This window comes from Neoarius graeffei, chromosome 12 (assembly GCF_027579695.1).
Source record: "Neoarius graeffei isolate fNeoGra1 chromosome 12, fNeoGra1.pri, whole genome shotgun sequence".
NCBI classification, from domain to species: domain Eukaryota; kingdom Metazoa; phylum Chordata; class Actinopteri; order Siluriformes; family Ariidae; genus Neoarius; species Neoarius graeffei.
Window position 1 is genome coordinate 75630111 of NC_083580.1, and position 13139 is coordinate 75643249.

General features: G+C 42.0%; 1 protein-coding gene across 3 annotated transcripts in view; it reads right to left on the bottom strand.

Annotated features, from left to right (window-relative positions):
- The window catches only part of plrdgb (PITP-less RdgB-like protein), a 169669-nt gene that overhangs the window by 22662 nt on the left and 133868 nt on the right, over positions 1–13139 (bottom strand). For all 3 annotated transcript variants that reach the window (XM_060936422.1, XM_060936421.1, XM_060936420.1), the window contains 2 exons: positions 9416–9550; positions 7243–7391 (listed from right to left, as the gene is read on the bottom strand). In XM_060936422.1, the coding sequence (XP_060792405.1) occupies positions 7243–7391; positions 9416–9550 (284 nt within the window). The remainder of the gene's footprint in view (positions 1–7242; positions 7392–9415; positions 9551–13139) is intronic.

A 13139-nucleotide genomic window follows, 5' to 3' on the forward strand; every position in this document is an offset into this window, starting at 1 on the left:
CAATCAGCGCGTATGATTTTCTATAAATCACATGCGTATTTATACAAATTAATTAACAGTGCTACGTGCCTCGTCGGCTATCAGCTCATGTACGAGTCAATTTTGTGGAATAACCGTTAAATATTAAGTGTATTGGTGTGCATGTTCAGGACACGGTGCAAGACATCCACATTGAGTTGAATCAAGATTGCTCGAAGACAATCTGAGTTATGGCCAACTTCCTGCTAAGACCCGCCCTTTGCAAAGTTTTTTTATTGATAGCAGCCGTGTTTTTTGACCAATCTTATCCATTTATAATATACTTGTGTATCTCATTCCTGCAAGACAATATACAGAATTTGGTGTCGGACTTGCACTGTCAGGGCGTGACCTTTCCAAAATTGGGTTTCTGGGCCTCAATTATAGCGCCACCATCTGGTGTATTGGAGTCATGTTTATTGGGAAGCACTTCTGCATCATTTTCCAGTTATTGGGCCAAGTTTCTTGTTTCTAGCTCATTCCAGCTCACAACAATCTGAGCTGCAGCAGCGGCAGATGATTACAAGTAATAATAAACAATAGTGTTCTAGCCCTTTGGGATTAGAACCTTAAAAACACGACTGTCTAAATTATTTTGTGCAGTTTGCTTACATTATTGAACATGTGGACAAACTACTGAACATCATGGATGATGCCAGTCACCCTTTGCACACCGTCATCAGCAACCAGAGGAGCCTGTTCAGTGACAGAATGCTCCTTCCCAAGTGCAGGACGAACAGACTCAAAAACTCCTTTGTCCCTCACGCCATCAGACTGTACAACTCCTCTCTGGGGGGGAGGAGGGGTAACAGGAGGACAGAGGACAGGAAGGAGCAGTAGCCTAGCCTGACAAAAAGCAATACTGGACAATGTGCAATATAAAGTGCAATATCTCTCCTACTGGACTTTTTTTTTTCTCCCCATATCTTATTCTTTTTTATATTTTTTTAAAGATTTTTTTTGGGCTTTTTTCACCTTTATTGGATAGGACAGTATAGAGACAGGACAGGAAATGAGTGGGAGAGAGAGACGGGGAGGGATCGGGAAATGACCTCGAGTTGGAATCGAACCCAGGTCCCCGGATTTATGGTATGGCGCCTTAGCCACCTGAGCCATGACGCCCCCTTCTTTTTTATATTTGTATAAGTAAAAATGTCATTTAATTTATCTAGAAGTTTTCTCTATTTTCTATTCTCTGTTTATCTGTAATGATGCTGCTGGAATTTTAATTTCCCTGAGGGAACCCTCCCAAAGGGATCAATAAAGTTCTATCTAATCTAATCTAATCTAATGTGTTGTTTATCATTTGCACTGCACACCACATCTCGAGCTAAATGAGCACCTATGGGAGATTTCGGAGTGTTAGGTGAACAGCACTCTCTACCATTATTATCCTCATCATCAAAACACCACCTGAGCGAATTTCCTTCAGAAGAATGCTGTTTATCCATCCAACACAATTCCAGACCCAATGTAGATTAAAACTGGTCCATACACCTTACTAAGACTTTCAAGGTCAGTGCTTTAAAGCGAGCCAGCCTTTCAATTTCATAAAATCGGTGAAATTTAGTTCCACTGAAATGTGGTGATTGTGATAGATGTTTATTTCTGTAATATCTCACAAAATATCAGGCCATTCTGTGGCTGGGAAGTTACTTAATTTGAGGGGATTAAAGCAAATAATGTGCATGAAATCGCTTGCTTGGCGCAGTCAAGCAGACAGAGGAAGTCCGTGTGTGTGTGTGTGCATGCGCAGGTTTACCTTTGAGCGTGCACTGACAGTTCCATCATTCTGTCGCTAAACGAACAGCTGATCACACCGAGGTGCTCGCTGAGCGCCGATATTTATTAGTTTGATATTTCCTGCGTTTCCTTTCCTTCGTATATAACATGACGTCTTTTCTTCTCGCTTTCCGTTACAGTAGTCGGTCTTTCACGTTTCATTTGTGCACACTGATCCATCCTGGTGCCCTGTGTCTGGCTGGAGTCTCATCACATCGCTCCTGTAGAGGACGGCCCCATATGGACAGTTGAAAGTCACACTTGGAGGACGCTCTGGACACTTAAGGCCAATTTATGCTGACAACCCAGTCCTCGCAGATAGCGTCGCAGACAGTGTCTGCGTAGCCCCCCCCACCTTCGCAGATGCTCTGCGCGCACCTCCCAAAAATTGTGACCACCGCAGAAGCATCGCAGACAGCGCCGCAGACAAGAGGGCTCTGATTGGTCCACTCTACATCCGCTGTACACGCACTTCCGCTTCCCTACTTTCCCGGTTTGGTTTGTTTTCACGACCGGCATTTTTAAAAACACGAGCGAAGATGGAGCAGCATGAAGAGCGGTTGATTGAGGAAGTACGTACATCTATACGACTCCAGTTCTAGTCATTATTTAAAAAAAAAAGTTCTAGTCATTATAAGTAACTGGAGGATAAACACTCCACTAACCACACCCACCAACTACTCCTAGCGACTTCGTGCCCCCTTGCGTTGTGCCGGTGAATAACATCGCGCACGCCTATTACTCCCCGCTCAACGATAAATTACAACTGTCTGCGAAAAGCTATCTGCGAAAGCCTTGACGCAAGAGCATGCAGAGGCCTTTACAGTAATGCTTTTATGGCTGAGGACTACAGTTGACTTGCTAACTTTAGGACTGCAGTTGTCATGAACAGTTTTGCACTCAAGTTTCCATCAATGAAGAGTTTAACATCAACGAAACAAACTTCATGTTAAAATTGTTAAAAATGTTATAATCACGTTGTCCGTTATCACCCAAATGAGGATGGGTTCCCTTTTGAGTCTGGTTCCTCTCGAGGTTTCTTCCTCATGTCATCTGAGGGAGTTTTTCCCTCTCCACAGTCACCTCAGGCTTGCTCATTGGGGATAGATTAGGGATGAAATCAGCTCATGTTTAAAGTCATTTGCGACAATGTCTATTGTTAAAAGCGCTATAAAAATAAACTTGACTTGACTCACGTCCTCCATTTTTCTCTCCTGTTTCAAATTTGTATCCTACAATGCCTTGTGTGAACAGGGAAAGCCCACCACATGATGCATGACGTAGTCTCTTGAATTGGGTCATGGTAAAGCAGGAAAAAATAGCAAAGAATTTAGGGCCATGTGGCCCTAAATTCATCAATTGTTCTATTTTTTAAAAACTAATAAAATTGGAAGTCTGTGATTCGAATTCAGTCGCTTTCGGTCCACTAAACAAAAATAATTTGGCGTTGGGGAAAATTCTTTTTATGACCTACACTTGAAAAATCTGAAGGGCGGTCTACCTTTAATTTGTTCCCCATCTGTCCATTTGTTGTACAAATTCAACTCAATCTTAGAAACCCCTTTTTTGATAGTCAAATCTCTTCTGTTCTGTTGCTGCTTCTAAATAATCTCTCTCCCTTTCTCTTTTCTCTGTCTGCCTCAGACTTATCACCGTCTCTTCACGAGGTTCTCGTGCTTCAACCCCTTATCCTTAATCTGAGCAATTCTCCCAACCGCTGAGACAAATGGTCCCTGCTCTTCACCGTCTCTAAAGCCGCTAAATCACATAGCATGCGCATGTGTTTCCAGAAATGGCTCGTGAATTTTAAGACCCTTTCATATGTTTTCTTTTCTCTTCCTCTTTGTTGCATTCAGGAAGCAGCATTAAAGACTATGATTAGTATGATTATTAGTTGAGACTTTATGGCACAGATTGGGTTGTGAATCTCAGCTTCGTCTAAACTAAATGGAAATCTATGCAGCTGTGGAGAAGGACTACAGATGACTTTGGGATATTTACCGTGCTGACGCAGGTGTGTACGGTATGTGTGCATGAGAGAGAGAGAGAGAGAGAGAGAGAGAGAGACTGATTTGTGATGCAGGCAACGTGACTCTCTCCGACATCACAATACTCAAATGGTCTTCTTGCTATAAAAATTCAGATAGTTGTATACAGACACCATGCTGCTGTTCAGCTCCTGACCTTGGCAATGTCACAGAGGGAGCCTTAGGTTTCTTTTCCCTCCAAATAAACAGAGACAGTAAAGAGGAAGCGGGGGGAGGGGGAATAGAAGATTAGGCCGGTACCGTTGTTTGGTTTTTTTTTGAAACAACCTTGTTCGCATTTTGTTTTTCGGCATTACTGAAAACAGCCTTGAATAAAGCAACGCGCTTATTATATTTAGGAAAAGTAGCCCGTATTTAGGGCTCAGGTTTTGTGTAAATTTTAAAGGCAGTTTTCTTTCCTATTAACGCCAATTTGCAATTTTCCTGGTCAGAAATTAAAGGTCTGGGTGCGGCATTTAAAACACCCAGGGTTGTGAACTTTTCCGTCCAATATCGTGTTTCCATTTCCACCTCCCAGGCCCCTCTTTTTAGCACAATGAAATGCTAAAATGGTATTTTCCTGACATAAAGCAAAGGTTTTCAAATTCAACCCGGTTTTGCGAAAGTAGACTCTTCCTCCTTTTCCTCTATATGAGGCAAATCAGACGCTTGCTGGCTATGCTGTGAAAATTGTCTATGCAGACGCTCATCTAGGGCGGCACGGTGGTGTAGTGGTTAGCGCTGTCGCCTCACAGCAAGAAGGTCCGGGTTCGAGCCCCGTGGCCGGCGAGGGCCTTTCTGTGCGGAGTTTGCATGTTCTCCCCGTGTCCGCGTGGGTTTCCTCCGGGTGCTCCGGTTTCCCCCACAGTCCAAAGACATGCAGGTTAGGTTAACTGGTGACTCTAAATTGACCGTAGGTGTGAATGTGAGTGTGAATGGTTGTCTGTGTCTATGTGTCAGCCCTGTGATGACCTGGCGACTTGTCCAGGGTGTACCCCGCCTTTCGCCCGTAGTCAGCTGGGATAGGCTCCAGCTTGCCTGCGACCCTGTAGAACAGGATAAAGTGACTAGAGATAATGAGATGAGACGCTCATCTAAGTTTCCAAACTTGTCAGTGCTTAACTCAAATTTTCTATCGTGAATGGTATCATTAAAAAGTTTATAATTTCTGCTTTCCAAAGAAATGTATCTGGTTAAGATAACAAATTGTTTACAACAAGAAAATCAACAAACAACCAAGTTTTGTTCCTCATGAGAACATCGACCCAAAACATCGATCAGAACTGGAATCGGATGAGAAATCAGAGAGGAGATACAATTCTCGTGAGAGGCCTGGAAAATTCGTTGATTTGGCCTAATTAGTAACTCGTTACCAACAAATTTGAGAAAACAACGATAGAGTTTTGTGCGGCGTGATGAGTTCTTTCAAACAAAACAATCGGAACGGAAATCCGTGGAGAACTGACGGAAGACACACGATTTAACTGAATTGTGGACGACAGATGGATGACAGACGCAACGCCATGGCAACAGCTCACGGCCTGATGAGCTAATAATGAAGTGATGCCTTGCATTGTTTGGAAGAAATATGTTCATTGCTCAAATACAGTCCCATAAACTTGTCGAATTAGTCCCAATATCCACTGAAGCTCTTCTGGTAGCTCGTAGTTACCCAGCACATCACATATCATATCATACTTTCCATGGCTGAATCTCAAAAGTTGTTCTATCCCTCGCAGTCAGGTCGCTAGTTCGACACTGCTCCTGTTCTATCCTTCGTAAGGAGCAAATTCAGTGATTAGAAAGCATTATGTGAAGATTGAGACCTACCTGGATCACGGGTAATAGATTTCCCTAAATATAGACAACAGTGTCGTGTACAACGTGTGTGTGTTTTTCTATGTGATCCTGAGAACACATTGCACAGAGTAATTGTGAGGTTGCATCATAAGTCCAGTAGAGAAAGAGTCGAGCAGAACAAAGACATTAATCAGGATGACTCTATCATGAGTGCGGTGGCTGGCTTTATTTCTAGCCAGTGAGATATTTCTGGAAGAAAGGTAACCTAATTTAGCATGAGTATTAAGTACTGGCACAAAAGGTGTGATGGGGGGTAATCTCCCGAGCCGTGGTGCACGTGATTTCCTCGGAAATGTCTGGCAAAACGGGAGATGAAGAGCCTCGTTAAGTTAGTGCTGTTTCTCCAGGGTAGACGTCTCGAAGAAATAGAAAGCAAGTCAAAATTTGGAGCAAACTAGCAGGAGCGTTTTGGTTTTTTTGGTTTTGTTTTGGCATAGATGAGTCTGTTTGTTTTGGTTTTTTCCAGAGTAAATACACTATATGGCCAAAAGTTTGTGGACACCCAATCATAACATAACATAACATTTCATATGTGCTTTCTGTGCATCGCATTCCAGATTTAGTCCTCTGTTCCTGATAGAATAAGCACCACTTTTCTCTTCTCAACTTTTCCAGGAAGGCTTTCTACTAGATTTAGGGGTGTGGCTGTGTGGATTGGTGTTCATTCAGCAACAAGAGCGCATTAGTGAGCTCAGGCACTGATGTCTGGAGTGCGATCGGTGTTCCAGTTCATCCCAAAAGTGTTCAGGACTCTTGAGATCTTCCAGTCCAACATCTTCATGGGGCATGCTTTATGCACAGGAGCACTGTCATGCTGGAACAAGTTTGAGCCTCTCGGTTCCAGTGAAGCGAAATACACTACCGTTCAAAAGTTTGGGGTCACTTTGAAATGTCCTTATTTTTGAAAGAAAAGCACTGTTCTTTTCAATGAAGATCACTTTAAACTAATCAGAAATACACTCTATACATTGCTAATGTGCTAAATGACTATTCTAGCTGCAAATGTCTGGTTTTTGGTGCAATATCTCCATAGGTGTATAGAGGCCCATTTCCAGCAACTCTCACTCCAGTGTTCTAATGGTACAATGTGTTTGCTCATTGCCTCAAAAGGCTAATGGATGATTAGAAAACCCTTGTACAATCATGTTAGCACAGCTGAAAACAGTTGAGCTCTTTAGAGAAGCTATAAAACTGACCTTCCTTTGAGCAGATTGAGTTTCTGGAGCATCACATTTGTGGGGTCGATTAAATGCTCAAAACGGCCAGAAAAAGGTCTTGACTATATTTTCTATTCATTTTACAACTTATGGTGGTAAATCAAAGTGTGACTTTTCATGGAAAACACAAAATTGTCTGGGTGACCCCAAACTTTTGAATGGTAGTGTAGTAATCCTACAGCGTACAAAGACTACATGGAGGTGTCCACATACTTTTGGCCATCCAGTGCATTAAAGTACTAAGCCAACAGCCTTTCGGTTTCATTTCACAAGTTTTGTCAGTTTGCGAAACAAACATTCATCCAACAACACTGATTGCCGTTGACGTGTGTAGTGACCTGTCTGAGGATGAAGGCCACGGCGTCGGTCGACTCCCAGTATGAAGCGTGGAACAGATGAGGCAGCGCGACAGTGGGGAAGGCTGTGAGCACGTCGGGGCAGTAAAGCACATAGTCTAGGCGCTTAACACCCCACCACCTGCTACACACTGAAACAAAAACAAAAAATAAATAAATAAAAAGAGTGAATATGAAGTCAGGGTAATGACTGAGCAAACACGTGAGCTGTATTTAGTATTAGTAGTAATATGATACTTAATATTAATATTTTTATTTACACACAGTAACACACACATGAGCTGAGTAAAAACAGCTAAAATATAAAAAAAAACTTCAATTAAAAGTGCTAATCTTTCCCTGAAATCTTAATCTTATCCATTAGTATTGTGGACACCAATATAATAATTTATTCTATCCACATTCACTGGATATGAGCAATCACGTGCTCTGATTGGCTACTCTACTATTAGGATATCAGCTCATATAGTAGAGGGGGAAAAAAATGGCAGTGCGTGTTGCTGAATCAACCGAGGACGAAATAAAAACTCTACTCGAAGACAAAACCCCGCAAAATTATCAAGTATTTAAAAGAATTAGAAATCGCTAAAAGAATGGGGTTTTTTTCCCCTTTAATATCTCCTGTTCCACACTCCAGCCCAGTAGGTGGTGATAATACACCTTCAAGTTGGTTTGCCAACCGCCCAAAAATCCTAAAGAAGAAAGGCCCCCCCCCCCCAAAAAGCAACAAAATATGGCATGAATGTATTTGATTAAGAACGCATCTTTTTGTATTTTTCAAGAATTATTATTACTGTAGCATTTTTCACAAATTGCTCGTCATTTCGCCGGTTTGTTTACATTCTAAGCGGAAATTTTGTCAGATGTTTGGTATAGAACTTTTATTTATCGAATTTGCAAAAAAAAAAATGCTCTGTTTCTCAAAATCCAGTGAATGTGGATAGAATAAAACAGTTATTCCACTCAATCTCATCGTACATGGATTATAGCCGACTCGGTGCTACGCAACTCATCAGCCATCAGATCATATACGACTTGATTTCATGGAATAACTGTTAAATATTTTGGGGGCGGGGCAGGGGGATACTGTCATTTTTAATTTTATACTTCATCACTTACGAACAATCAAACATTTTCGATTTTTTTCATGTTAAGTTAAACTTTTGATTAAATGCTCTCTAGAATATTAGGTCTTGCTCTGTATGAGCAGCTGTAAACATGGTTCATCTGGAAACCATTGCCTAAAGGTTAGAGAAGCAGCTTTGAGACCAAAAGGTCACTGGTTTGATTCCCTGGACCAGCAGGAATGGCTGAAGTGCCCTTGAGCAAGGCACCTAACCCCCAACTGCTCCTCAGGCTGCTCTGGGTATGTTGTATGTCGCTCTGGATAAGAGCGTCTGCTAAATGCCATGAATGTAATATAATGTAATTTTGTGCGTCTGCATGCTCTGTCCTTGGTTGAGAATTTTGTACAAAGGTCAAGTGGGAATGGGATTTTCCAAAATGGTCAGATGTCCACAAACTTTTGACCATATACTGTATTACCTTGTTAAATCTACAACACTGATTGATTAAATGCACATCATTCATATTTAGAGTCATATTTCAGATAGACTGCTGCAAAGAAAACACGAACATGCAGGCGTTTGTGTTTTTTCCCACTTTGTCGCAAAATAATGACGTAATTCCGAGTTCCGAGTTAAATCAAACACAGCATGTCGCACTTCTCCTTTTGGTGGATGTTAAACTGCATGTTCAAACATTTATTTTCAACACTAAGACCTTTACGAAGAGATGCAATGTTGTTGGTTTAACCCTTTGGTGACTGACCCCTTGAAAATGGTTCCTCCAGGAATGATGACGTTTCAGTTGTCAAGACAACGGAAAAACTAAAATACAAAAACAGAAAGATACGTCACAATGCTCTTGTGCACAAAACAAAATGCTCTTGTATTTGTATTTGTATTTTAGTTTTTCCGTTGTCTTGACAACTGAAATGTCATGGTTCCTGGAGGAACCATTTTCAAGGGGTCAGTCACCAAAGGGTTTTAACAGCATTTTTATACACAAACGTAAAGAAAACAAAGAATATGAAGTCGTAAGCTAGTGGACAGTACGACTGAGAGGAGTGTAACGGCTGAAGGTGTGGACTCACGCTGTGAGATGGTCAGGTCTGTCTGACTGTCCTTGGCCTCGGTGTTGGAAGATGTTCCATCATTCGCTGTCTTGCAGCATGCAGACTGAACGATTTCGCCACTTCCTTCTGATGGCTGTTTAACCGCAGTGTCAGCTAAGGGGCGAGGAAAAAGGAATAAACCGTGGAAAGGAAAATCCTGGCAGCACTTATTGCTTACAGTTTAAAGAGAAGCTCGTGTGTTCGATGGCTTCCGGGATTAAACACTACGCCGTGATTAATACTTCACGTTATTCAAAGGGATTGAAATGGGAAATATTTCTACCACTAAACCTGGTGTGAGAGTGAAAGAGAAAGGGTCTCGCTTCACTCGACTAGTATGCAAGAACATTTGCACTTTAACTTCCATGTGAAGCTGCCTGTGACCTCAGCATAGCTGCGCGAGCCTAATATGGGAACATTTTCTGGCTGAGAGCGCTGCTGGCACATACACCAGAATACTGAGCCTCGTGCGCACACACACACAGAGAGAGAGAGAGAGAGAAAGAAAGCCTGGGGGTGACTCACTGCAGTGAGCTCAGCGCTGTCATTCCTACATTCTAACATAATTAACTTTCCTTTCACTAGATCAAAACACATCCCCTAAACTTTTTCTCTTTTTTTTGTCACTTGATGAACGAAAATGTCATTTATGAAATGCTTTATTTCCACATTTACAAAACAATGCACCGATTTTCTAATCAAGTAAAAACGAACGATTATTACGTGTAATTTCCAACAGACATTACTGCAGTCTGAAATGTGTGTAATGCTTTATAAAACCGAATAAAATAAGCCAGTAGCCGGGGTGAGGGTTCTTTTGCAGTTTTCTTCACACACATGGACGACCAGGCTGTGCTGTCTGCCCTCTTCTGCATACACGAGCTCACAGATGCTCACGATTGGCTCCTGTCACTGTGATTGACAGGCGAGACACAGGGAATACCAGTGATGGGAATAACAGCGTTAGAAATAAACGGCGTTACTAACGGCGTTACTTTTTTTAGTAACGAGTAATCTAACTAATTACTTTTTACATCGTTATAACGCCGTTCCCGTTACTTACAATAAAATACTATGCGTTACTTTATTAAAGCTGTTCTCATCTGGCACGCTGCTCGTTCAGCCTTTCTTTCCTCTGCTTTAGTGTGGGGCGGGGAGATGCGAGACAACGGCATAGTAAGCCAATCAGAGTAGATTTGGACAGCATACGTAGGTAGGCTCCGCCTACTGCACTACTGCGCACACTTTCAATCAGAAGAGACAGCGATGGCGAGCGGTCAGCCCAACACTGCGCTTTCACATTGGAAATACAGCCATTACTTTTCATTACTTGAAATAAAAGGCAAAAATGTCTACGTGCAATGCACATTATGTTGAGGAACAAAGCGTTTGTCCTCGTCAGTGGCCAGTAATTAGTAACAATTTTAATAACTACAAAAATATATTAAATTTGATAGATGTCTTCTCACATTGTCCCACAAAAATATTAATATAGTGTAGATAACGTTACTAATTGGTTCTGTTAAGTGTCCATTTCAGTCATTAAACACATTTAACATTCACTTTTATTATGATTACACTAATTGAATTTGTTTTTTTTTTTTTTTGGGGGGGGGGGACACAAAATGTAACGGAATAATTACTTTCCCTGGCAATTAGTGACTTTTATGACAAAGTAACTCCGTTACTAACTCAGTTACTTTTTGGGAAAAGTAACTAGTAACTATAACTAATTACTTTTTGAAAGTAGCGTGCCCAACACTGGGGAATACACGCAGTTGCTACATAATCCTCTTCAGTCTTCTTTTCCTACAAGTTACGACACGGAAAAATCCCAAAGCTGGGGGTTCCCATGTTAGAAGTCCTGTATTTCGGAAACCGCTTGCTCCACGGCCGGTCTATCAACCTTATTCTGATCATGAATCAATAAAGGTTACTCGGCCCAACTGGTTATTCAATTCAAGTCGATAATATTGATCCAAGCGTTCGATTTTTTTTTCAGCTAAGAAGAAAACTTCCAATCTACTTCGCCAGTGCGGCCATTTTGGAAATCACATTGAATTTGTCTGCAAGAAACCACGCACCAATGTTTTGAATGTGAACTGGGGAACTAGCCATGGCCTAATGGTTAGAGAAGCAGCTTTGGGACTCTCCGGTTGAGAGCACGCTGTGCACGTTTTGGCTGTCGCTTCTCACCAGAGCTTTTCATTTTTCTTCTTTTTTGTGTTTGTGTAGTTTGATGTTTGTTTTTTGTTTGAGTGTTTTGTCTGCCAGTTGTGCTGTAGCTCCGGACCCAGTTTTGGTGTTGGTTTCCTTCAGGCCTTGGTCTGCCGTGGGTGATGCCTGTGCTCCTCGCTATGGACTGCAGTGAGCTCGTTGCTCTTTTTAACATCAGGGTTGTCCAGCGCTCTGTGTGGCGGTGCGTCTGTGCTTGGTGAAGCATTCCGAGCGACGTTGCCTGGCAGCATTGCTGTGGCTGTGCAGGTGGTGTGGGATTTATCTTCGTGCGCCTGGTGGGACTGTGGTAGCAACGCCATTGGAATTTCATCCTGACCCTCTTTTGGTGGACTCTCTCTCTGTCTTTTTTTTTCTTTCCCTAATTGTAAAGCGATCTCGGGTGTGAGAAAAGCACTATATAAATTGAAACTATTATTATTATTATTGTTATTAAAAGGTCACTGGTTCAATTCCCTGGACCAGCAGGAATGGCTGAAGTGCCCTTGAGCAAGGCACCTAACCCCCAACTGCTCCTCAGGCTGCTCTGAGTATGTTGTACATCGCTCTAGATAAGAGCATCTGCTAAATGCCATGAAATGTAATGTAACTGTCAAAACGAGTAACAAAAACAGGACTAAAGGCTCACAACACACCATGTCATGGTATGGAAGGGTCGGAAATTAAACAAGTCGTACACAAAGTCTAAATTTATGATCCACTATGTGGCTTCAAATCATTATTCTCAGGTTTATTTGGGCTCTGATTGGGGGATACCGATGGGTAAAAGAGCACGGCGCGTAAAGTTCACGAACACCGTTTGAGCTATGGCCAATCAGCTCGCAGGAATTTTCAATCATGTGATTTTCAATCATGGCAGTGCCAGCGGAGTAGATGAACCTTTCGGGTCGATTCAGAAACTCGGCAGCAGGGGACACTAATATTGATTTGAAGTTGCTGAAATGTTGATTTGGGAAACCTTTATTGTTTTGTGATCAAACGGAGACCGACAGAGTGTATGTGGAGGGGACCGTTCACGAATGACAGTTTTGGGGATTTTTCCATGTCAGAACTTGTAGGAAAAGAAGACCGAGGAGGATTGTGTATTAGGGCATGTAGCGACTGTGGGTGTACACCCCTCCCCACCCCTCCCATCCCATCCAGACAGCACGGTCAGTTTTGCCTTCTTGGGCTGCATTCAAAACAGAAGATTGCTGCCTTGTTGTCCTGACTTTCAAGTGAAGGCATCTTCATTTCGAACGACCTTTTAGGATAGCATTTACAGTAACCTGTGACGTCGGACTAACTAGCTAACGTTAGTTAGATGGCGAACACATGCCTCAAAAATCATGCAGAACAAATTTAGGTTATAGTCACCGAGTTATAAGATTGTGCAGTACAATGTTTATTTCTTGGTAACTTTTCGAAAAAATCTAAGCCTAAAAAGCCTAAAAATAAATAAAATAAAAATCACATTTGTACTGTATAC